This window comes from Tupaia chinensis, unplaced genomic scaffold (genome assembly GCF_000334495.1).
Source record: "Tupaia chinensis unplaced genomic scaffold, TupChi_1.0 Scaffold146625_1, whole genome shotgun sequence".
NCBI classification, from domain to species: Eukaryota; Metazoa; Chordata; class Mammalia; order Scandentia; family Tupaiidae; genus Tupaia; species Tupaia belangeri.
In genome coordinates, this window is record NW_006206481.1 from 31,627 (window position 1) to 58,529 (window position 26,903).

General features: G+C 38.3%; 1 protein-coding gene and 1 pseudogene across 1 annotated transcript in view; both read left to right on the top strand.

The window, feature by feature from the left end:
- RMI1 (RecQ mediated genome instability 1) overlaps window positions 1–4,594 on the top strand; it is a 21,983-nt gene extending 17,389 nt beyond the window's left edge. The window contains exons 2-3 of the mRNA XM_006168982.3: window positions 1,277–1,368; window positions 2,187–4,594. Of these exons, the coding sequence (XP_006169044.1) occupies window positions 2,223–4,100 (1,878 nt within the window). The 5' untranslated portion in view covers window positions 1,277–1,368; window positions 2,187–2,222 and the 3' untranslated portion in view covers window positions 4,101–4,594. The remainder of the gene's footprint in view (window positions 1–1,276; window positions 1,369–2,186) is intronic.
- LOC102495880 (28S ribosomal protein S2, mitochondrial-like) lies at window positions 4,357–7,841 on the top strand (annotated as a pseudogene).
- Window positions 7,842–26,903: the final 19,062 nt, after the last annotated feature.

Here is a 26,903-nt window from a genome sequence, read left to right on the forward strand (position 1 = left end):
TTTTTTTTTTTTAAAGTTTTTTTTTTTTTTTTTTTTTTTTTTCTGTCTTGAGTGAGAAAGAGAGAACCCCCTAACTAGGTTCTGATACCACAGTCCATCCCCAGTTTCAACTAGCCTCAAATCATGGGCTTGCTCATGTTTGGTGTACTACTCGGGGAGGTCTCTAGACACTAAACTGGAACCTTCCCATGTAGGTAAACTTTGCAGTGCCATGTTTTACCACTTTGCCACCATTTGGTCTCCCTTGAATGATGACTTTTGCCATGTTCTATAGCAGGTACTTTAAGACTAATAGTTTGTGTTTACTGAGTTCTTACCATGTGCCAGTTGTTGCTTTTTTCATATTGATCTTTTTTTTAAGAAGTTTTTTTTGCTATAGGATGCGTGTACTTGCCAGACAGAGAGAGAGAGAGAGAGAGAGAGAGAGAGAGGGAGGGGGAGAGAGAGATACAGAGATAAAGGAAAGTGAGAAATCACCCCCCGAGGGGGGATAGCCACACTGCAATCCCTTCTCTCAGGATTTTGGGCATGCATGCACGCACACACATGCATTTGGCATGAATTTCAAGCCACCAGGTCTGGGACTTGAACTTTAGTCGGCTATGTGGGAGTCCAGCAGCATAACCATTACACTATCTGCTGTTAACCTTAAGAATTCTGTGTGGAAGATACTTTTATTCTCATTTTACACATGAGACAGGTAGGATACCTTGAGGTTGAGTGACTTGTTGAGGGTCACAGAGTTTGTGTCACAGAGTATCTGGCACCAATGTTGTACACTGAGCAAATACTGTCCTTCCTATCTTCCTTAATTTTCATAGTAGCCCTATGTGGTAATTAGAAAAAGAAACGGGTTTAGAAGAGAGGGTGTTAACATTTTCATGGTAACTTGTTTTTCTTATTCCAGTCCTCATGTTTTTATTCTATATTGCCTACATTCTACCCTATTTGATAACAGGATCTCCAAGAACTGTATCATCAAATTCTTATTAAAATAGTTCAGTGATTCTGGGGCCAGCAAGTGGCGTGGTGGTTGAGGCACTGGACTCCCACATGGCTGACCACGATTTGAGTCCTGGACCTGGTGGCTTGCTTTTTCACTTTCTTCTTCTTTCCTTCTCTTGTCTCTCTTTGGTCAAATTAAAAATAATAATAATAAAAAATAAAAAATGAAATAATTATTTTAAAAAAAGGTTCAATGATTCTTTCTAGTTTCCTCCTCTTTCTACAGTTTCCTCCTCTTATAACCCTTTTTGCTTCTTGTCTTTCCTCCCAGGCCATTTCAAAGCAGTAGAAGTTTTAAGTATAGCATTGAACAACCAGTTGCAAATCCTGTTGTCAAATCTTGTGCTGCTGCTATCCCAAGTGGTAAGATTTTTTATGGATGTATTAAAATTCTTAAAATTTGTTAATAAATTTTACCTCTTGAATATCTTCATCTGTAAAAGGAACAAATCATACTTTTACGAACACATGATTTAGTGTTTTATTACTGCTTTATTATACCCAGAAAAGCATACATAAGTATTTTTAGTAGGCAGGAAAGACTATTTAGAATATTTAGCCAAGCAAATAAGATGCTTTATATCAGTACAGAGTCTACTGTTATTTGTTACAATTTAATCCTTAGACTAAATATTTAGTCCTAATTGACCAAACACAGTGCTATAAGCTATAATAGAATTAGACTGTAGTTAGAGTAATATGTGTGAAAGAACCTTAGTGAACATTGTTTCTTAACTAAATTTTAAATGATTGGGTTCTGATTATATTAATATAATAATAACTGTGTGTCTCCATAGTCTTATGTTATGCTTTATAAATAATATTTATATACTCCTCATAGTAATTCTGTGAGATAGATGACGGTATTGACATTTTACAGATTAAAAAAATTGAGTTTGAGATGTTAAGAAATTTATACTAGGTTATATAGCTTATACTTTGACAGAGTCAGCTTTCATACCTAAATATATTTGTCTTAAACCTTTTGCTTTTCTCACTATGCCATCTGATAACCTGTAGTCTTTAATTTTGGTCATGTAGAAAGCTCAATATTTTTAAGATACTGAAGAGAGAAAAATCTAAAGTATATGATTGTGTATGCTTGTACATTACAGAGGATTATAGGAGCTATATTTAAATGTCCTAAATTACCAAATTTTTGTTTGTTGGTTTGTTTTCAGGTAATAGATGCATGCTACTTCTTTTATTTAGAAGAAATGAGTGTAACTAGTATTGCGTTAAGAGTCGAAACCTGGCTTTTAGCTACGTGGCATGTTAAGGTACCTCTAATGTGGTTGGAAGCTTGTATTAACTGGATCCAAGAAGAAAATAATAATGTTACTTTGAGTCAGGCCCAAATGAATAAACAAGTATTTGAGCAATGGCTCCTTACTGATCTGAGAGATTTGGAGCATCCTCTTTTACCTGATGGTATTTTAGAAATTCCAAAAGGAGAACTGAATGGATTTTATGCTTTGCAGATTAATTCCTTGGTTGATGTAAGTCAACCTGCATATTCCCAGATACAAAAGTTGAGAGGAAAGAATACAACAAATGATCTGGTTACAGCTGAAACACAAATAATACAAAAACCTTGGGAAGCAAAGCCTTCACGAATGCTGATGCTGCAGCTCACTGATGGGATTGTACAAATGCAGGGAATGGAATATCATTCTATTCCAGCTCTTCATAGTGCTCTTCCTCCAGGAACAAAAATTTTGATTTATGGAAACATTTCTTTCCGTCTTGGTGTTCTCTTACTGAAACCAGAAAATGTGAAGGTGTTGGGAGGTGAAGTAGATGCTCTTTTGGAAGAATATACCCAAGAAAAAGTACTTGCAAGATTAATCGGAGAGCTTGGTCCTGTAGTTCCAGCCATACCAAATAATTCTAACCAGAACATCCCAAGAGTTACAGACGTTCCAGATCCTGCATTAGAACCTTCTGATGAAGAGCTCTTGGCAAGTCTTGATGACAGTGGTGAGCTTGCAACAAATAATGACACATCTTTGGAAAGAAGATGTTTCAACACGGGTAGTTCCTCAAATACTATTCCCACAAGACAGTCAGGTTTTGAGCCAGGATTTGATGTTTCTCCAAGACCACAGGAGAAACCATCAAACCAGTCCGTGTATTTCACTGATGGGGAATTAGATGACTTTTCACTGGAGGAGGCCCTGCTTTTAGAAGAAACTCTCCAGAAAGAACAGATGGAAACTAAAAAGTTGCAGCCATTGACTTTGAACAGAAACACAGATGAAAGTATAGAGAGATTTTCAAATAAACCTAATACAACAAATAATTTTTCTTTGGACTGTAAAAATGGAAATAATAATTGGAATAAAAACAATCTATCTGAACAAATGACTAAAGAAGACACATCTTTTGATTGTCCATCGGTTAGAGACCAGAACAGTTTTTCAGTTCATTGTAATACAGTCCTTGCCCATGATTTTACAAATAAAAATAAGAACTCAGAGATAGATAATAAAATAAAACCAATTATTAGCAATTCAGATGGACAGTCCTTTAATGATAGAATACTAAATAGAGAGCTGGTCAACTGTGGGCCAAAAAGGGGTTCACAGATTTCTAATGAAAATAGTCACAACTTACAGATTTGCTCTTTCAGATCTTCAGAGAATAGAACTGATCTTTCTATTACCATGGATTTGTACTCTCCACCCTTTATCTATTTGTCTGTTCTAATGGCCAGCAAACCAAAGGAAGTCACAACAGTGCAAATCAAAGCATTTATTGTAACTTTAACTGGAAACCTGTCAAGTTCTGGTGGTATTTGGAATATATCTGCGAAGGTTTCTGATGGTACTGCATACCTAGATGTAAACTTTGTAGATGAAATACTTACTAGTCTTATAGGGTTTTCAGTACCAGAAATGAAACAGTTAAAAAAGGACCCTCTGCAGTACCAAAAGTTCCTGGAAGGTTTGCAGAAATGTCAGCGAGAACTAATAGATTTGTGCTGTTTAATGACTATTTCATTTAATCCTTCCTTGTCTAAAGCAGTGGTACTAGCATTACAAGATGTTAATATGGAACACTTTGAGAAGCTAAAGAAGCGGTTGAATAAATAATTTACTCAAATAGTAGTGGAGAACCATTCAAAACAACACAGATACTTAAATTTACTCACAATTTTACTTTTAAAACTTTTTCCATAAAAACGGAAAAATTAAAGTTTCGTAGTTTAGCTCAGTTTAATTTTAAATGTTTAATCATGTTTGTTATATGTATATGCTTTTAAAATTAGTCTTTTTATAGTAACTGTTAGATGACGAAATTAGGTGACCTACCATTTTTGAGAAATTTTTTTTCTGCTTGTCATGTAAGATGATTGCTAAAGTATTGTACTCATGTTATTTGATGAGTCCTGTTATTGAAATTACTCATTATAAGTAGGTAGTTTTACTTCTAATATATTGAGTACTCCAGAAGATTTATTTATATTGTTATTTTTAGAGAAAAATTAAAATCCAGTGGTTCAGAACATCAGGCTTTCAGATGCAAATTGCTTTGCTTTTATTTTGCTAATTGTAAATATGTTTCTGACGTATTAAAGATAAATCTTGTTAAACTCACTGTTTCGTATTATGTTGAATGATTTAAAAACCTTATTTTCAAGGATAGTTGATTTAAAATGCATGTTGAATACTTCATTATCCAGACCTAATAGGTAGCTCATTTATTGGGTTAAAACAGACCTGTATCTCAGTTTTTGTTTGTTTGTTTTTTTTTGAAAGGTTTTTGCTATAGGGCGCGTGCACTCGCCAGAAAGACAGAGAGAGACAGAGAGATAGAAAGCAAGAAATCACCCCCCAGGGGGGATGGCCATGCTGCAATCCCTTCTCCTCCATTCTCCTCTTGGGATCTTGGGCACGCACACACATGCACCTGGCGTGAGTTTAAGCCACTGGGTCTGGGACTCGAACCACGGTTGACTACATGGGAGTCCAGCGACATAGCCATTACGCCAACTGCTGGTCCCTCTCAGTCTTTACATATTATTATCCCATTTCTGATTTAGCTGCATATCATTAGCCTTCCTTTACTTTTGTTGCAATTGTTGACTTTTGGGACCAGCAGTTGGTGTAATGGCAAAGGGGGTGATTTTTTGCTTTCTGTCTCTCTGTCTTTTGGGTGAGCACATGTACCCTGTAGCAAAACCTCTCCAAATAAATAAGTAAATGTACAATTGTTGGCTTTTTTTTTTTTTTTTTTTTGCCATAGGTCAAGTGTGCCTGTCAGAAAGAGATAGAGAGGGAAAGTGAGAAATCATCCTCCAGGGGAGATGGCTATGCCACAATGCCTTTTCCATTCTCCTCTGGGAATTTTGGGCATATGTGCATTCACACCTTAACCACCATGCCACCTGATGGCCTAAGTGTTGTTTTTTTTTAAAGGGAGGCTGTTTACCACCCTTCCCCTTTAGTGTTACAAAATTATATTTAAAAGACAGTTATTAATCTGTTATCATTTAAAAACATTAAACAAGTGTAGGCCAACAGGTGACGTGAAGGTGAAGGCAGCTGGGTCCCATACAGCCAACTGTGCAGTTTGAGTCCTGGACCTCATGATATGAAAATCACACCAGGTGCATATGCATATGTGCCCAAAATCCCAAGAGGAGAATGGAGAATAGATTGTGGCATAACCATTCGCCTGGGGGGGGTGATTTCTCACTCTCCTGCCCCACCTCATATCTCTCTTGTGAGTGCACATGCTTGATGGCAAAACTAAAAGAATACAATTAAAAAAGTAAATGCTTAAATAAAAGAGACATTGTACTCTATTTTAGTGAAAATACTCTAATTTAGTAATAGGAAATACCTGAAAGTAAGATGAATATGCATATAAAAATAGGATGTAAAAGTAGAAGATTTTAAAAATATTTTCCATTATTGTTTAAAAATGATACTTAATTCAAAGCATAAGAACACAGGTATTGGGTTGGCACTGTAGTGCAGTAGCTAAGGGAGTGTGTGCATGTGAGTACAAAATCCTCATGGGGTGGAAAAATGGAGGAGAAGGGATTGCAGTGTGAGCACACCTCATTGGAGGATGCTTTGTTCCCATCCCTCCATCTCATTCCTTGGCAAGAAAACAAAAACAGAACAAACAAACAGAACACAGAATTGCTGATACATGTTTAAGAGTAATCTCTATATATGTATATGGTTGTTTAGTATAAGAAATCCAAATAGACATCTTTTTTTTGAAAGAAAGAATTTAATTTATTATTTTTGAGAGAGATTTTTGCTATAAAAGGTGCATGTGCTTGCCAGAGAGAGAGATAGAAAACAAGATATCACCCCCCCAGGGTGGATGGTCACGCTGCAGTCCCTTTGCTTCCAGTTTCCTCTTGGGATTTTGGGCAAGCATGTACATGTGCTCAGCGTGAGTTTTAAGCTGTGAGGTCCAGGACTCGAACCGTAATTTACTATGTTGTAGTCCAGTGACATAACCATTACGCCATCTGCCAATCCTATTATTATGAATTTGCTACAGGGCACATGCACTCACCAGCGAGAGTGTGTGAGAGTGAGCATGTACATGCAAGTGAGAAAAAGTTGCCAGGTCCAGGACTTAAACCATGGCTGGCCATGTGGTAGTCCAGCGCTTTAACCACCATGCCACTTGCCTGTCCATAATGACAATATCTTTCATTATCTTTTTTCTACATGTTCTTAACCTGTACTCTTTCATTTCTTAAAAAAAAAAAAAAAAAAAAGTTTTTTGAATAAAGTTTTGACACGATGGTTAAGGTGCTGAACTCCCACATGGTTGATCATGGTTTGAGTCCTAGACCTGGCAGCTTGAAACTCACGCCAAGTGCATGTGCATGTGTGCCTGAAGTCCCTAGAGGAGAATGGATTGAAAAATGACCATCCCCCCACCGCCCCCAGGGATGATATCTTACTTTCTGTCTGTTTCTCCAAGTTAGTACATGTGCCCTATAGCAAAAATCTCTCTAAAAAATAATAATTAAGGGACCAGCAGTTAGCATAATGGCTATGTTGCTGGACTCCCATGTAGTCGACCATGGTTTGCGTCCCTGACCTGGTGGCTTAAAACTCATGCCAGGCGCGTGTGCATGCGTGCCCAAGATCCTGAGAGGAGAACGGAGGAGAAGGGATTGCGGCGTGGCCATACCCCCTGGGGGAGTGATTTCTCGCTTTCTGTCTCTCAATCTCTCTGTCTGGTGAGCGCACGCGCCCTATAGCCAAAACCTCTCCAATAATAATAATAATAATAATTAAAAATTGTTAGAAGGGGACATCATCTGGAACAGACAGCCTTGCATCTTCAGTGGGCTCTGAACTTCATGGCCCATGAGGCCAATATAAATGTATCATCTTGTTCATGAGCCAAAACCAGCATTCACACACCTGGTTGAGAACGCATCCTGGGACTGCAGCAAATATACCTACACCCACCACTTCAAGGGTGGCCTGTTGACCAACACCACCCTCTTCTTTGGCCCCATGGTTGCCTGCCTGACTTCATCTTCTTGCACACCCTCAGCCACATCTGTGAGCTCCAATTGACTGTGAGAGATGTGGCTAAGACAAACATCTCCACTGTGGGCAGTGTGGGCACCAACTGCAACAATCCCTGCCTCACCATGTACCCTGTCCCTGGCAATGATGACTTGCCTCTCTCTGTCCACCTCTTCTCCAAGCTCTTCAGGACAAACCACCAACTAGGCCAAGGAGAAACAAAGACAGATCAAGGCCTTGTATCAGCCACAGAGCTGGAAGGAGACTGAGAGCTGGGGACTAGCCAACTCCTTCTGGGGTAGACTTGAATCATTGTGATATGTCACCCTGTCTTCCTATATCAAACTAAACCTCTTTGGAGCTGTGATCCCCTTCCCAGCCCTGGGTCCTAATAGCATTCTCAGTCCTTCCAGGTGTTTGGGTCTTTGTTAGCAGTGATAGTGTTGCTGTTTTCAGCATGGGGCTATGCAGGTTGCACTCTGAGAAGTCTTCACAACTTTGTGGTAGACCTTTGCTGAGAAAGTTTGAATACCAACTCGGCTCTTTTCAATCAAAAAACCCTCCTTCACTCTTGTTTTTCCAGTAACCTGGCTTCAGGGCTAGCTGAGCCCGGCAAATCACTCAGAATCCCCCAGCTGGCTGGGAGAAGCTGGGTGAATCAGATGGCATAATTCAGCAGAAATAAAACAGATTGGGGCAGAAAAAGAAAGGAAGGAAGGAAGTACCATGGCAGTTGTTGGTGAGGATGTGGAAATATTAGAACCATCATACATTGCTGGTGGGAATGTAAAATGGTGTAACTGTCTTAGAAAACAGTTTATCAGTTCCTCAAAAAGTGACTGGGTTGTTGGAAAACTCATGCCATATTTTTGCATAGAAAAACAGAAAAAATACATCATGACTTTTCCGACAACCCACTAACTACTGAATTACTGTATGACTCAGAAATTCTGTTCTTACCCAAGAGAATTGAATGTGTATGCTAACAGACACCTGTACATGAATTTTCATAGAACCATTATTCATAATATCCCCTAGATGGAAACAATTTAAATGTCTGTCAACTGATAAATGGATAAACAAAAGGTGGTATATACATACTAATGTCATATTCAGCCATGTAACAGAATTGATACATAACTACCATAAGGATGAATCTTGAAAACATTATTCTAAGTGAAGGAGGCAACACAAGAGATCATATAGTATATGGTTCAATTTATATGCCAAATCCATGACAGTTCAACCTATAGAGACAGAAAGCTGACTAGTAGTAACCAAGAACTGGGGAATTGAACGTGATGGTGGTGGTGAATGGTGAGTGACTGCTAATGAATCTGGATATAGTGTTCCTTTTTGGGTTGATTTAAATGACCTGGAATAGATAGTGGTGATTATTGAACAACTTTGTGAATATACTAGAATCCACTCAACTGTCATTTTAACATGGTGCTTTTTATGGATGTAAAATATACCTAAACTTTAAAATGTAATTGAGTCTGGTAACCAGCAGGTAGCGTGATACTTACATTACTGTGTGTGTCTAAAATCCCTAAAGGAGACTGGAAGAGAAGGGATTGTGGTGTGGCCATCCCTCCTAGGGGGTAATTTCTCCCTTTCTATCTTTCTGTCTCTCTGGCAAGCACATGCACCATATAGCAAAAAGTCTCTTAAAAAAAAGGAGGGGATCCTACAAATGGCATGGTGGTTAAGGGTGCTGAACTCCCACATGGCCGACTGTGGTTTGAGTTCCGTACCTGGTGACTTGCTTTCTCACTTTCTCTCTCTCTCTCTCTCTCACACTCTGTCCCTCTCCAGTCAAATTTAAATGAGTAAATAAATAAATTTAAATAAAATAATTATCTAAAAAAACTTATCATAAATTCCAGGCCTAGACAGCACTCCCCCAGAATTATTTTATTTTTTGGTTTATTTTATAAATGACAGACATAGAGACAGCACCCCCAACTGGGTCTTTTTTTTTTAAGTGGTTTTTGCCTTAGGCGCATGTGTTTGCCTGAGAGAGAGTAAGAGGGAAAATGAGAAATCATTCCCCAGGGGGGATGGCCACGCTGTAATATCTTCTCTTCCATTATCCTCCTGGGGTCTTAGGCATGTATGCACATGCACCTGGTGTGATTTTTAAGCCACCAAGTCCAGGACTTGAACCATGATTGGCTATGTGGGAGTCCAGTGACATAACTATTATGCCATCTGCTGGCCTCTCCCAGTCAGGTCTCGACACTGTGATTTATCCCAGCTTCTGCCAGCCCCAGACCCTGGGCACACACTTACCCAGCATACTCAAGGAGGTCTCCAGATGAAGACCTAGAACATTCCCATGTGGGTCAGCCTCATAGAATATTATACTTTACTGATGCGCCACCATCTGCTCCCATTCTGCTGAATTCTTCCAAAATACTAAGAATAACACCACTCTACATAAATTCTTCCAGAGAGTAATCAAAGAGAAAACATTTCCTAACATTTTTTTTTTTAATTTGTTAAAAGGCACATGTGCTTACAAGAGAAACAAAGAGAGGGAGGGAGACAAGGAGAGAGGTAACGTAAGAAAGCACTGCCCAGGGGTGCCAGCTATGCCACAATCCCCTCTCCTCCAGTTTCCTCTGTTTGTTCCTGGCATGTACTGTAAGCTGCTCAGTCTGGGACTCAAACCGAACAACTAGTCATGTAGAATCGACCTGTCCTGACCATCATGCAACTGGCAGGCTCTCCAACATTTTTTACCATACTGACAATTTTGATGCCAAAATATGTATAGAATATATTTTTTAAGAATTATATTTTATTTAACTTTATTTACTTATTTATTTTTAATTTGGCCAGAGAGGGACAGAGTGAGAGAGAGCAAGCAAGTAAGCAAGCTGCCAAGTCTGGGACTTGAACGATGGTCTGCCATGTGGGAATCCAGCACCCTTAACCACCATACCATCAGCTGGTCCCTGTATAGAATATTTTAAAAAAGAATTTCAGTCTAATCCTCATATGAATATAGAACCAAAGATTCTAAATTCAATATTAGAAAATTAAATATGAAAATATAAAAGGGAAACCATCACGACAAAGTGTGATTTATTTTAGGAATGCAAGGATGGCTATACCAATCAATGTGATTCAGCCTGTTAAAAGATAAAAACAACTATAAGGCCACTTTAATAAGGAAAATATATTTGAGAAAATTAATCTATTCATCATAAAAACTGCAACTAATTCTAAGAGAGGAATCTCTTAATCTGATAAGAGTATCCACAACATCATTATACTTCAGCTCATTATACCAGGATCTCTTCTATTATCACTTATAGTCATTGTTCCTGAAGTCATAGCCAAGACAGGAAAAATACAAAAAGAAACTTAATTGTTAGAAATGAAGAAATAAACCTCTCTCTCTCTCTCTCTTTTTATTTTCACAATGACATAGTTGTGTGTAGAAAACTCAAAATCTCTGAGCTCTTAGGATTAGTAAGTGCCTTAGTCCATAATTGTGTTGTTACAGAAATACCTGAGACTACATGGTTTATAAAGAATAGAGGTATATCTGAATCATAATTCTGGTGGTTGGAAGGTCTGAAATCATGGGATTGGCATCATGACATGACCAACAGAAGCAGAGAGGATGGAGGATATGCGCAGAGAGAACCCTGGGAGCAGCCATCTTTCCTTTATAACAACCTGCTTTTGTGATAACTAACCTGTTCTCAAGAAAGCTAGAATTCACTGAGTCTCATGAGCCATCATTAATTCATTCATGAGAATGATACCTCCACGATCCAATCATCACCCACGAGGTCTGAACAATAAAGGTCTCACCACCTCCTGACCATTAAACTGGGGACCAAATTCCAAACATGAAACTTTGGGGACAAACCATTATCCAAACCATAACTGTAAGTGAAATAATGGTTGTCATATATAAGATGGAATAAAAAACAGTTGTGTTTTTTTAATACCAGCAATAAATATAAAATGAAAAGAGAAGTTACCATTTATAATAGCAATTAAAATATCAGAAACTTTGGAATAAATGTAATAAAAGATGTATGACATCTACATTAAAAACTATAAAACATTAAGAAACTAAAAACCTGTCCAGCACCATGGCCTAATGGTTAAGGGAACTGGGTCCCATATGACCAATTGTGCTGTTTGAAAACTGGTCCAGCAGCTTAAAAACATACTAGGCGTATTTATGTATATGCCCCAAATCCTGACATAATGGAGAAATGGAGAAGGGATTGTGGTTTGATCATACCCTATTGGAGAGTATTTTCTCCTTCTCCCTCTGTCTCTCTGGTGACTGCATGTACCCTCTGACCAAAAAGAAAAAAAGGAAAAGGAAATAATAAAGATCTAAGAATGGGGCCAGCAGATGGGAATCCAGTTATGTCATTGGACTCCCACATGGCCAACTGTGGCTTGAATCTCATGCCAAACATGTGCACATGCATGTGTGTGTGTGTGCCCAAAATTCTGAGAGGAGAATGAAGAAGGGATGGCCATATGATCATTCCCTTTGGGCTGATTTCTTGCTTTCTGTCTCTGGCGAGTGCATGTGCCCTATAGCAAAAAAAAAAACTCTAAAAAAAAAAAAGATGTAAGTAATGTAAATTTATTTCATAGATTGCAATATTCAGTACTGTATAGACACGAGTTTTCCCTAAATTGATCTATGACTTTAATGCAATGTCACTCAAAAGACGTTTTAATATTAATCAAGGTGATTCTAAAATTTATATGGAAATGGCATATAATTTCCAAAAGCTTAGGAAGTGTTTCCTGCAAAGATAATATCCTACATAATCAGAATAGCACCATCAAAATCATGAAATGCAATTTTCAGCCTTCTTTCTAGTTTTGTCTGTCTCAATAATTTTTTTAGGAAGAATTATTATTATTATTGTTATTTTGCTATAGGGCACATGCACTTGCTGGAGACACAGAGAAAGAGAGACAGGAAGTGTGGCCATCCCCCGACACTGGGCCACACTTCCATTCTCCTCTTAGGATTTTGGGCATGCACACACACACGCCCAGTGTGAGTTTTAAGCTCTGGGTCCAAGACTCAAACTGTGGTTGACCATGTTGGAGTCCAGCGATGTAACCATTACATCATCCGCTGGTTCTTTTTCTTTCTTTCTTTCTTTTTAATAGCAAAAGGATCCTTTCCTAGTCAAGCCCTGGCCAACCCTGTGGCTGAAACATTGTGCCCTAAATATAGGACTTAGCTAATCTGTTCCCAACTCCTCCGCCACATAAACCATGGGATAATAAATGTGTGTTTTTTAAAAAATTATTTCATTTAAATTTATTTATTTCTATTTATTTATTCTAATTTGAACAGAGAGGGACAGAATGAGAGACAGAGAGAGGCAAAGTGAGAAATCAAGCCGCCAGGTCCTAGACTTGAACCACTGTCTGCCATGTGGGAGTCCAGCACTCTTAGCCACTATGCCACCTGCTGGTCCCCAAATGTGTGTTGTTTTAAGCCACTAAATGTGTGCTGACCTGTTACATAGCAACAGAAAAATCATACTCTCCTTTTGCCAATTGATGTCTTTTTTAAATTAAAAATTTTAATTTTTAAAATTAATTTTTTATTATTAAATTTGCTATAGGGCACATGTACTTACTAGAGAGAGACATAGAGAGAAAGAAAGCCACCAGGTCCAAAACTCAAACCATGGTGGGACATGTAGGAGTCTAACACCTTAACTACCATGCCACCTGCCGGCCCCATTGCTCCTGTCTTGATCCCTCCATCCCCATGATGTTAGCAGCTTCCCACAGCTGTTCATTTATGGTTTACTTCATGATTCCCTTTTAGAATTTTCAGTATTTTCAACCCTTTGTAACAATATACTTCTCCATATTAAAATCCTGTTGAACAAACTACTGTGAGCCTTGTTTACTTGATCAGCTTTGTCTGATAATACGGTTAAAAATAGCTGTTATCTAATGGTTTGATAGTAGACAATGCTCTTTCAATATTGCTTATGGGACATATCTCCAATAACTTTATCAACACTAGACTCCTTCTAACCCGAAGCCATTATCACCTCTTAGTCAAGGATGCTCATATAAATAGAGTAAATAGATTTTCTATTTCCTTTTTGATCCTTTGCAGTCTATTCTCCATCAGCCAGAATGATGGCACCAAGTAGGAATAGAAGTAGTAGAAGGGACAGAGGCACATTATTGAGTATTCTGTGTTGAATATGTTTCTTCATTTAATTCAGAGTTGTTGGTATAGGCCTGTCCTTATATAATAGTTTTTTTTTTTTTTTTGAGAGGTTTTTGCTATAGGGCATGTGCGCTCACCAGAAAGACCGAGAGAGACAGAGAGATAGAAAGTGAGAAATTACCCCCTAGGGGGGATGGCCACACCACAATTCCTTCTCCTCCATTCTCCTCTCGGGGTCTTGGGCACGCACACAATGCACCTGGCGTGAGTTGAAGCTACTGGATCCAGGACTCAAACCATGGTCGACTACATGGAAGTTCAGCAACATAGCCATTACGCTAACTGCTGGTTCCATATAAAAGTTTTTCTTTCTTTTTTTTTTTTTTAAATTGAACCTTTGCATTTTTTCTTTTACTTATTTATGTATTTTCCCACAAACATTTACTTTACATATCCAAAAAATTTTTGCTCATACTCCATAGTTTTTGACAGGTTAATAAACAACTTTCAAAATTTCAAAACACTGAATTTTAGGGACCAGCATCATTGAACTTACACAAATAACCCTTCTGCCACAAAACAAAAATACTCTCAAATGTTTTCCAATTCTAGAGGGGTCAGGAAGGAAGAAAAGTTTATAGTTCTATTTAAAGAAACAAATAAGAAAAATATTTTAACAAATTGCTAAAACTATCAATAAGTCAGAAGAAAGTAAAATGCTTAAATTGGGAAAATAGAGCATAGTAAAAAAAAAAGTAATGTTTTACTCAAAAAGTCATAGAATTCTATTTTGCCAGTTCAGTCTTATGTTCAAACTCTCTTCTGTTGAATATGCAGTGTTACTGTGGTCCAATCTTTCCATTTAAATCCTGGAAGGTAACATTCAATGTTACTGTATTTCTTGTACCTAGCTTTGAATTGGTCATTTTCTTGGTTGCCTTTCATTCTCTTATTTCTTTATGTGTCTTTAGTTTTCTTGGTAGAGCACTCCTTTCAGAACTTCTTGAAGAGTAGATCTGCTATTGGCAAATTCTTTCAGGTCTTGTTTGTCTGAGAATTTTTTTTTTCCTTTCTTTCCATATGAAAGATAATCTTGCCAGGTATAATATTCTTGGTTGAAACTGTTTTCATTTAACACTTTGAATATATGTTCCCATTCTTTCCTTGCTTGCATTGTTTCTGATGAGAGGTCAGATGTTAGCCTGATGGGATAACTTTTATAAGTAACCTGACATTTCTCTTTTGCCAATTTTAGTATTTCGTCTTTGTAGATTTGGCCAGTCTTGCTATGATGTGCCTTAGAGAAGATATTCTTGGGTTGATTCTATTAGGGGTCCTTTGTATTTCTTGGGTCTGGATATTTGAATGCCTCTGTAGATTTGGAAAGTTTTCTTCCAAGATTTCATGGAATAGATTAGCAATGCCTTCATTAGTTTCCTCACCTTCTGGGATACCGATTATCCGGATGTTTGGGTGCTTAATACTGCCTAGTATTTCTCATAGTATTCTCATTTTTGGGGGTTATTTTCTCAAGTTTTTTTTTTCCCCTAGGGCAGAGGTTTTGCCTTCCACATCCAAGATTCGATTTTCTGCAGGGACTAATCTGCTTTTAATACTTTTGAGGAAGGTTTTGATTTCCTGAAGGGTAGCCTTCATCTCTAATAGCTCCACTTGATTCTTTTTTATGGTGTGTATTTCCTCTTTCAGATCATGGAAGCACTTCAATACCTCCTGGAACTCATTGTTTCTTTTCTCCTGAATCTTCTGGAGTTCATTATCTCTCAACTCTTGCATCTTATTTTGTCACTACGAATATTCTGAATTCTCTATCAGACATTTCTACAAGTTCTACTGTACTGTCTGTGGACAATGAGGAATTGTTCTTTTCCCTTAGGGGAAAGATATTTTCTTGGTTTCTCATGTTTCTTGTGCTTCTGCGGTGGTTTCTGGTCATTCTGTGACAAAATCTCTCCTCTACTTGTCTGAATATTTCAGGAGTCTAGAAGATGAAGTTTAGAGTATAGCTTCCCTCCTTATATAATAGATTAAAATATTCCTTCTTTCTTGATGAGTAGTGCATTTCAATTCATGAGTACAAACTATAATATCAATTTGTTTACAAGACCAATTGCAGCCAAGAGGAGAAATTAGAGTAGAATACAGACTAAACTCTATCCAATACAGATAAAAGAACTAGTCAGGCCAATTTGTGATTCTATTCCCCAGTGTTTACTATGTCAACCTAAAAAGTCAGGGTGAAGCAAGGTAAGTAAAGCCAAAAGGATTTATGTGGGCCAGGTTTTTGACGATCACCCAGACATCGCAAAATCCAAGTCACCTGGATAACATGTACCAAAGTCTTAGGGATGTCAGAGTAGATTTAAAGGTAAAAATTGTAAACGGAGAGGGGGATTATATAATCATTAGTCAAAGCTTTACATTAGCCAACACTATAGCAAGGAGTCTTGCACAGCAGTGATGGCTAACTCCTATAATAAGGGGAGCTGAATGCTCTCATAGTTATTCGGGGGCAGCATGGGAGTCAGTGAGTCTGGCATGTAGTCTCACATACTAATTAAGAGTAAGGGAAGAATTTATCTAGGTAAGAAGGATGTTTGTAACCTAAAAATGTCCAGTGAGTATTGCTAGCATCTTGAACTATTTTAGGCATCTTATCTCAGGGATCTAGTGCCAAGGGGGAATGTGCCCAGTGTGCACATTCCAAGGTCATTCACCTTCTGCATGCTTGAGATCAATGTGTGTGAGTTCAGTTTCCTTAACAGCCTCTCGTCCCATTTCGGAACAAATAGGCTTTTTCAATTTTTTTCATTTCACAATTACCTGAAGTTATTTTCATTTAACTCATTCTAAGGCTTATTTTACTATGTATTTGCTGTGAAATCTTACTTTCTGATCTGACTTTCTAATCTCAGGTACGAGAGACTTATGAAAAGGTAATTTTCAAAAAGTATAAAATCATGGTTCTCATCTGGTTATAAAATTGAAAACACGTTACAGATTTTACTTAACTTATGCAATGAAGGAATTGTAACTAGTTCAAGGTAAAAGTGAAAATGAAGGGCAAGCAGATGGCAAGAGTTAAGGTGGCTGGATTCCACATGACTGATTGCACAGTTCAAGACCTGGACCCAGTGGCTTGAAAAACACTCCAGGCGTGTGTGTGTGTGTGTGTGTGTGTGTGTGTGCTCAAAGTCCTGAGAAGAGAATGAAGGAGAAGGGATTGTGGCATGGCCATCCCCCATGCCTTCATGGGTTGCTTCTCCACTCTCTCTGTCTCTGATGAGCACATGCACCCTAAAGAAAAAAAAGAACAAGCAAAAGAGAGTTTTATGAATTTCTTATGAATTTATCTTTAGCTTCCTTAATTCCTTTCTCCATTTATTTATATATATAGAGTTTTTTTTTTTTTTCAATAGTGCATGTGCTCGCCAGAGAGATAGAGAGAGAGAAAGTGAGAAATCACACCCCAGTGAAATGGCCATACTACAATTCCCTCTCCATTCTTCTCCTGGAATTTTGGCAATGCATGCACGTGTGCCTGGTTTGAGTTTCAACCTGCAAGGTCTGGGACTAAACCGTGGTCATCCACATGGGAGTCCAGCACCTTAACCACTATGCCACTTGCTGTTTCCTTATTTTTTATTTATTTTTAAAATCTGGATCACATGCTTGCTCACAGTACAAGAACTAGAACTTTTCTGCATGGGTCAGCCTCACAGAGCATTGTGTTTTACTGCTGCTCCACTGTCTGGTCATGCTGTTTACTTTGTATTTTTCATTCACATTACAAATTTTCCTTAGAAGATGTGCAATCCTTGATAGTCTATCCACTTTTAAGAATCAGGCAATAGTGGGGCCTACAGGTGGCATGGTGGTTAAGGGCACTGGACTCCCACATGGTCCACCATGGTTTGAGTCCAAGACCTGGTGGTTTGCTTTTTCACTCCCCTTCTCCCCCTCACTCTATCCCTCTCTGGTCAAATAAAAATAAGTGAATGAATAAATAAATAAATAAAGTTAAATAAAATAATTCAATTTTTTTTGGAGAGGTTTTTGCTATAGGGCGTGTGCGCTCGCCAGAAAGACAGAAAGGGACAGAGAGACAGAGAGTGAGAAATCACCCTCCGGGGAAATGGCCACCCTGCAATCCCTTCTTCCCTCTACTCTCAGGATCTTGGGCACGCACGCACATGTGCCCGCCGTGAGTTTAAGCCATTGGGTCCGGGACTTGAACTACGGTTGACTACATGGGAATCCAGCGACATAGCCATTACGCTAACTGCTAGTCCCAATAAAATAATTCTTAAAAAAAAAAAAAAAGAAGCAATAGAAAGATTGACTTTGAACTTTGAAACTGATGGACATCTAGGCCTCAATGCCCAGTTTTACTGCCCTAAATTCTTTCTAGATGGTTCAGTATACTTTATAGAACACTGCTTTAAAATTTATTATTGTTTTTTGCCTGAAAAATAAGCACTTGCCTCATGGATGATTTGTTCACTGGTTTATAGGGATAGAGTGTGTGCTTTCTGCATACTCTACACAGGCTTTGCATAATACTCCTATTCTTAGACCTAGTCTCCCATCAAACCTGGACTTTTCTACTTCTGTGCATTTGAAGGTTCTCTAGGTACAATTGGTGAACTTCTCTGCTGTAGTCTGTCCCATTCTATTCTAAGTGTGAATCCTCCTGCCCTGCCTCACGAGTCATCAGTCCTCCAGCCTCTTTCTATTTTCTAAAATTGTTTGCTGATGGCTTTCCTTCCTTTCTCTTCAATGTTGTGGATTTACACTCCCAAAATAATTTTTACTGTTATTTAAATAAGGTTTTAGGACAGACTACCAAAAAGCATATAGCTCTTCTGTCACCTTAAACAGGAACAAATTATCTCGTTTAAGTTTTAGAACAACCCTATACTATATTATTTCACAGATTTGGAAACATTGGTCCAGAGAAGTTAGATAGATTCCTCTAAACCAAATAAACTGTTTAGTCATGGAGTAGGAAATAAACCCCAGGAAATCTGCTCCAGAGCTTCACGTTCTTCTTTAATCTCTAAATTCATGAGTAAAATCTGGGACCAGCAGTTGGCGTAATGGCTATGTCACTGAACTCCCGTGTAGTCGACTGCAGTTCGAGTCCCGGATCTGGTGGCTTAAACTCACACTGGGTGCGTGTGCGTGCCCAAGATCTTGAGAGGAGAATGGAGGAGAAGGGATTGCGGTGTGGCCACCCCCCCTGGGGGGTGATTTCTCACTTTCTATCTCTCTGTCTCTCTCTCTGTCTTTCTGGAGAGTGCACGCTCCCTATAGCAAAAACCTCTAAAAAAAATAAATTCATTAGTAAAATCTGTAGGCAAAGCTGAGTATGGTTAATTCACCACATCTGTGGTCCCAGCTACTCCGGAAGCTGAAGCAAGAGGACTTTGACATAGCAAGACCCTATCTAGAAAACATCCCTCCCCACCCTCATACACACCTTAAGGCATTTAAAAATATCCTAGGAAGTAACAAATATTGTATCCTGGACTATTTCACTTTAAGAGACTGTGGTTAATCTCATGACATGGACTTACCTGTGCTTGGTAGGTAATTCTATTTTTTTGGAGAAGTTTTTGCTATAGGGCGTGTGCGCTCTCCAGAAAGAGAGAGAGACAGAGAGACAGAAAGTGAGAAATCACCCCCCAGGGGGATGGCTAGCCACAATCCCTCCTCCTCCATTCTCCTCTTGGGATCTTGGGCACGCATGCACACCCGCCCAGCATGAGTTTAAGCCACTGGGTCCGCGACTCGTACTGTGGTGGGCTACATGGGAGTCCTGCCACATAGCCATTATGCTAACTGCTGGTTCCTGGTAGATAATTCTAAAATGAAGTTATCCTTGCTCTAGTTTATCCCACTTTCTATCTCCTTATTCAATCGTTAATTGCTATATATTATTTGACCTGTTTGGAACTGCTTTCATCTGTTTAAAACACTGTTTCAATCTGAGAAACAATAACTGGAACAATAACTGGAAGGGAAAAGTGGAGAGGTTCAAAGTGCCATACATAAAAGATAAATTCGTTCCTGTACCCTTTTCCACTGAAGGCTTATTCTTAAGGGACTTCTCTTAAACAGAACGTATCAGGTAGGCTATGCTGAGACTCAGCTGTTTCCAGAAAATACTGCTTTATACATGCTAGTGTAGATATTTGCTGAAACCTCTATGTTTGAATATAATAATAGTAAATTATATCTTGAATACCAGAAACCTGGTCTTGAATATTCAGTCTATTCCCTGGCACCTTGCCATTAAATGAACTCCTTGAGTTTCTATTCCTTTTTGCTATTGAGAATTGGCAAGTCATGTTTCTCAGAACCTTAGTTTTCTCATTTATTGTAGTGGAGAGTCTGCACCAGATGATCTCAAAGATCTTGTCCTTCCATAAAATTGCCTGATTCTATTATCTAGACTTTATTTTTAGTTAAGAATATGTCTCTTTTAAAAAGTTTATTTATTGGGGACTAGCAGGTGGTGCAGTGGTTTAGGTGGCTGGATTCCCACATGGCCAGCGGTGGTTTGAGTCCCAGACCTGGTAGCTTGAAAATCACTCCAGTTGCATGTGTGCACATGTGCCCAAGATCCCAGGAGGAGAATGAAGGAGAAGGGATTGCGGCAGCCATCCCCCTGGGGGTGATTTCTCACTTTCCCTCTCACTGTCATTCAGTCTCTCTCCTCTCCAGCAAGCACTTGTGCTCTGTGGCAAAAAAAACTAAAAAAAGAAAAGAGAAGAAAAGTTTATATATTTAATTCTTCCAGGAGCAAGAGAGACAGAGAAATAGAGAGATAGCACCATCAACAGGGTCTTGATGCTCCAATCCATTCCCAGGTTCAGCCAGCCCCAGATCATGAGCACACACACACACACACACCTGGCATACTCACAGAGGTTGCGTACACAAACCTGGAATTCTCCCAGGTGAATAAGCTTCGCAGAGCCTCATGTTTTACCACTATGTCACTGTCCAGCTCCTCATAATTATTTTAAAATTATTTTATTTATCATTATTATTTTAATTTGACCAGAGAGAGACAGAGAGAGAGAAATGGAAAATGAGAAAGCAAGCTGCCAGGTCTGGGACTTGAACTGTAGTAAGTCATGTGGGAGTCCAGTGCTTCAACCACCATGCCACCAGCTGGTCCCCTCATAATCTTTTTATAAGTATTTTACTGAAGTATAATTTCATATGGTTAAATACACAATTTTTAAAAAATAATTATTTACTTAATTTTATTTATTATTATTATTATTTTAAAATTTGGTATAGGGCATGTGAGTTCACTAGAGAGAAAGACAGAGAGAGACAGAGCGAGAGATGGAAAATGAGGAAGCAAAGCCACTAGGTCTGAGACTCGAGCTATGGTTGGCCATACAGGAGTCCAATGCCTTAACCACCACAACACCTGCTGGCTCCGAATACACAAATTTTATATATATTGCTCAATAACTTAATAAAAATAGCTTTATTGACATATAAATAAATATACTTACCGTTTAATCTGTAAAATTCAATGGTTTTGAATGTAGTAACAGATTTTTGCAACAATCACTACAATCTAGTTTTATGAAATTTTATCAGTCTTAAAAAAACCTTTTACCCATTAGCAGTCATTCCTAATCTCTCCCAACAGCTTTGGAAACCACTGATCTACTTTCTATCTCTATAAATTTGTGTATTCTGGGCTTTTTGCATAAATGGATATTTTTTTATTTTGAGAGATTTTTGCTGTAGGGCATGTGCGCTTGCCAGAAAGACAGAGAGACCGACAGAAAGTGATAAATCACCCCCCCCAAGGGGGATGGCCACACTGCAATCCTTTCTCCTCCATTCTCCTCTCAGGATCTTGGGCACACACTCCCACGCACCTGGCATCAGTTTAAGCTGCCGGGTCTGGGACTCAAACCGCGGTCGACTACATGGGAGTCCAGTGATGTAGCCATATGCCATCTGCTGGTCTCACAAATGGAATCTTACAATGCTTTTTTCATTTAGCACGTGTTATGGTTTAGAAAATGGTTTGTCCCCAAAGGTTCATGTGTTGGTTGCATTGTAAAAGTGTTACTGTATCATAAAGGTGTTAAGTGAGAACTTAATCCCTTCATGGTATCCCAAGGGTGGGGCCTTTGGGTATGATAAAGTCATTAGGATGGAACACCCATGATTGAGTTCTGATGCAGATACAGGAGCAGAAATTAGGCAGGCAGAGGCCACATGGATATAGACCAGAATAAGGAGAAATTTACAGACTGTAGTTTTGCTCAAGATCTTGCCCTCACCATGTCGTAGCCAGGCCACACACACACACATGCACAGACACGCACAGAATTATATGTATATATATAAATAGTATTTTTTTTTTAAGAATTATCTTAGGGACCAGCAGTTGGCATAATGGCTATGTAGCAACTACAATACCTCATTCTTTTCTGTTGACAAATAGTGTCCTGTTTTATGTATAAACCACATTTTGTTCATTCATCATTTAGACTGCTTCCACTTTTTAGTTATTATGAGTAATACTGCTGTGAGCAACTGTGTTTGTGTGGGCATATATTTACGTTTCTCTTAGGTGGACACCTAGAATTGCTGGGTCATGGTAAATCTGTTTTTTTGAACTTGCCTCAAAGGCACTTGCACCATTTTACATTCTTGCCAGCAATGCACGAAGGTTTCCATTGGTCTATATACTTGTTAGGATTTTTTATTAAATACTAGGACTAGCGTTGTCTTTTTGACTATAGTTATTCTTGTAGTTGTGAAGTGGTATCATTACCTGATGACTTTTTGTATATCTACACCTTCTCACCGCCATTTATTTATTTTATTTTTTGAAAGAATTATTTTATTTAACTTTATTTATTTGTTTATTTTAATTTGACCAGAGAGGGACAGAGAGAGACAGTGAGAAAGCAAGCCGCCAGGTCTGGGACTCAAACTGCTATTAGCCATGTGGGAGTCTAGCACCCTTAAAACCACCACACAACCTGCTGGCCCCTGCTGACCTCCATTCAGATAAAGTTATGTAATGTTTCCATTCCCCCTGAGTGTTTGTGCCTTTTTTTTTTTTTTTCCTTCCAGTAAATGTCAATGCCTGCTCCTAGGTAACAACTTTTCTGACTTCTGTCACCTAGGTCAATTTTGCCTGTTCCTAAGCTTCATAAAAATGGAAACAAACAGTATGTATGATTTTTGATATCATGTAATTGTTCATAGCAGCATTATTCATAATAGCCAAAAAGTGGAGGCCATTCATATGTGCATCAACTGATAAATGTTGGGTTGTTTGGAAAGTTATGACATAACAGGAAAATGTGTCATGACTTTCTTGATGATCTAATAGATAAATAACATACTGTACATCCATAAAACAAAATACTATCTGGCAATGAAAAGGTATAAAGTACTAATACATTTTTTTGTATGGCTACTTTTACTCAAAATAATGATTTTGAGATGTATATTGTTATATGCATCAGTACTTTATTGCTTTTTATTGCAGAGCATTATTTCCTTGCAAGGAGGGTAAAATCTCATCCCCTTCACAGTTCTTTACAATGTGACATTTATATGTTTTCTTAAAACAATCTTCTAGAAGGGACCAGCAGGTGGCTTGGTGGTTAAGGCACTGGACATTTCCACATGGCTGACCACGGTTCTGGACCTAGACCAAGTGGCTTGCTTTCTCACTCTCTCCCTCTGTGTGTGTGTGTGTGTCTCTGGTCAAAATAAAATAAATGAATGAATAAATAAAATTAAAGAATTAATTATTAAAAAAAATCTATTGGGACCAGCAAGTTGTGTGGTGGTTAAGGTGCTGGACTTGCACATGGCTGACCTCAGTTTGAGTTCTGGATCTGGCAACTTGCTTTCTGGTGAGTGTGCCTACTCTGTAGCAAGTAGAAAAAAAAAAAAAAAAAAAAAAAAGATAAAAAATAAATAAAATAAATACTTTTTAAACATCTACCAACTTTGGAAGTAGAAGCAATTTACTTCATGTAATTAAAATTAAAAGGTATGCCAAAGAATCTCCCACAAGTGTCATACTTAGTAGTAAAACTTGAAAAACATTCGCAGTTAGATTAAGAGAAAGCATTATGATTCGGTACATTAGTGGTATATGCCTATAATCCCAGCAATTTAAGAGGCTGAGGCAGGAGGATCATGAGCTCAAGGCTGGCTTTGGTAACGTACTGAGACCCTGTTTAAAATAAAAAATCAAAACAATAACAAAAAAAACCCTTTGAGCAGTTAGCGTAATGGCTATGTCGCTGGACTCCCTCGTAGTCAACGGCGGTTGGCGTCCTGTACCCGGTGGCTTAAAACTCATGCCGGGCGCGTGTGCGTGCGTGCCCAAGATCCCGAGAAGAGAATGGAGGAGAAGGGATTGCGGCGTGACCATCCCCCCTGGGGGGTGATTTCTTGCTTTCTGTCTCTCTGTCTCTGTCTGTCTGGCGAGCGCACGCGCCCTATAGCGAAAACCTCTCCAAAAAAACCAAAACCAAAACCAAAACCAAACAAACAAACAAACAAAACCCTTTGTTGTAAGTAACTAACCCTTAAAAATCACTAGCTTAACAGAATACAAGTATATTTCTTGCTGAACAGTGGATGTTCCTCATCAGGCTTTTCTCCTGGGGTGATTCAGAGACCCAGGCTCTTTCCATACTGTGGCTCTGCCCTCAAACTGCAGTCAACCATGTAGGAGTCCAACACCTTAACCACTATGCTACCTACTGGTCCCCAGGTATTTCTTTTAACTTGAGATTAATGATGGACATCTTTTCATGTGCTTATGGTTATTTATATGTGTTCTTCAGAGAAATTTATATTCAAGACTTTTGCCTGTTTTTAAAAATTAATGATTTATTTTGCATTCATTCACCGAACATCATTGCCTATTTTAAAAATTGGTTTCTTTGTATTTGTTGTTACTTTATAGAAATTCTTTATATAATCTGGATACAAACCCTTAGCAGATATGTGGTTTGCTCTTACGTTTAAGTCTTTAAATCCTGGAAGTTAATGTTATATGTTGTTATTGATACTTTTTGTCTCTAGCATTAAAATGGTAATTTTCTTGGTTGCCTTTTATTCTCTTATTTCTGTATGTGTGTTTAGTTTTCCTGGTAGAGCACGCCTTTCAGAACTTCTTGAGTTGGTCTGCTACTGGCAAATTCTTTCAGGTCTTGTTTGTCTGAGAATATTTTTATCCTTTCTTTCCATATGAAGGATAATCTTGCCAGGTATAATATTCTTGGTTGAAACTGTTTTTCACTTAACACTTTGAATATATGTTCCCATTCTTTCCTTGCTCTCATTGTTTCTGATGAGAGATCCAAGGCTAGCCTGATGGGATAACCTTTTAAGTAACCTGACATTTCTCTCTTGCCAATTTTAGTATCTTGTCTTTGTAGATTTGGCCAGTCTGGCTATGATGTGCCTTGGAGAAGATCTTCTTGGGTTGATTCTATTAGGGGTCCTTTGTATTACTTGGGTCTGGATCTTTGAATGCCTCTCTAGATTTGGAAAGTTTTCTTCCAAGATTTCATGGAACAAATTATCAACGTCCTTATTAATTTTCTCACCTTCTGGGATACTGATTATCTGGATGTTTGGGTGCTTAATGTTGTCTAGTATTTCTCGTATAGTATTCTCATTTTCGGGGGTTATTTTCTCAGTTTTTTAGTTGTTTTTCCTAGTTCAGAGGTTTTGCCTTCAACATCTGAGATTTGATTTTCTGCATGGACTAATCTGCTTTTAATACTTTCAAGGGAGGTTTTGATGTCCTGAATGACAGCCTTCATCTCTGATAGCTCCATTTGATTCTTTTTTATGGTGTGTATTTCCTCTTTGAGATCATGGAAGCACTTCAACACCTCCTGGAACTCATTGTCTCTTTTCTCCTGCATCTTCTGGAGTTCATTATCTCTCAGCTCTTGCATCTTGTTTAGTTTTGCCACTATGAATATTCTGAAGTCCCTATCAGACATTTCCATGAATTCTACTGTACTGTCTGTGGATGATGAGGGATTGTTCTTTTTCCTTAGGGAAGAGATATTTTCTTGGTTTCTCATGTTTCTTGTGCCTCTGCAGTTGTTTCTGGTCATTCTGTGACAAAATCTCTCCTCCACAGTGGTTTGCAATGTGGTATCAACAGTCAGATTAGAAGTTCAGATTTATAAAAAGGCATTTCTTCATTAAAGCAGAAGGTTCAATCAGTGCTGAGGATTTCAATGACTCTAAAAGTATTCAGATGCTTGGCTACTGTGCACCTAGCCCTATATAGACATTAAGTGTGTGGAGAGTGAAGTTTAGAGTAAGAAAGTAAGGTTACAAAATATAAGCAAAAAGGAAAAAAACTAGAAAAATACTACCAAAAAAGACTAAACGATGGAAACAGTGTGGCATGAATACACCAAAACACACCTCAGCTTTAAAATGGCTTCTTAAATTAACAAAGCCCACGGTGAGGAGAGGTGCTTGAAAATTAAAAACACACATGCCCGATGTGAGTTTAAGCCACTGCGTCTGGGACTCAAACCATGGTCAGCTACATGGGAGTCCAGCGACATAGTCATTACACCCACTGCTGGTCCCAGAATTTTGACAGGATTGTTTTTGGAGTATATAGAGTATATAGATGAATCTGCTATTGTCAGGTTTTAAACCTATTTGGTGACCTGGAAATCCCATTTACTGGAAAAAATTACTGAAATAAACATGTATATTTAAGAGTTAAGTTCCTGTAAGGTGTTTCATTTATTTTTTTATTTTATTTTTATTTATTTTATTTTATTTTATTTTATTTTATTTTTTTTTGGCCATAGATGTATGCACTGTGCTGCAGACAGAGAGATATATAGAGGGATAGTGGAAAATTTCCCCTCCCCCCAGGGTGTATGTCCATATTGCAATCCCATCTCGGTTTTCCTCTTGGTATTTTGGGCATGCACGTACATGTGCCTGGTGTGATTTTCAAGTTATGGGGCCAAGACTCAGACTGCAACTGGCCATGTGGGAGTCCTGTGCCTTGACTACCATGTCACCTGCTGGCCCTAAGTTCTTTCAAGTTTTTTTTTTTTTTTTTTTAAGATTTATTTATTTTTTTTTAA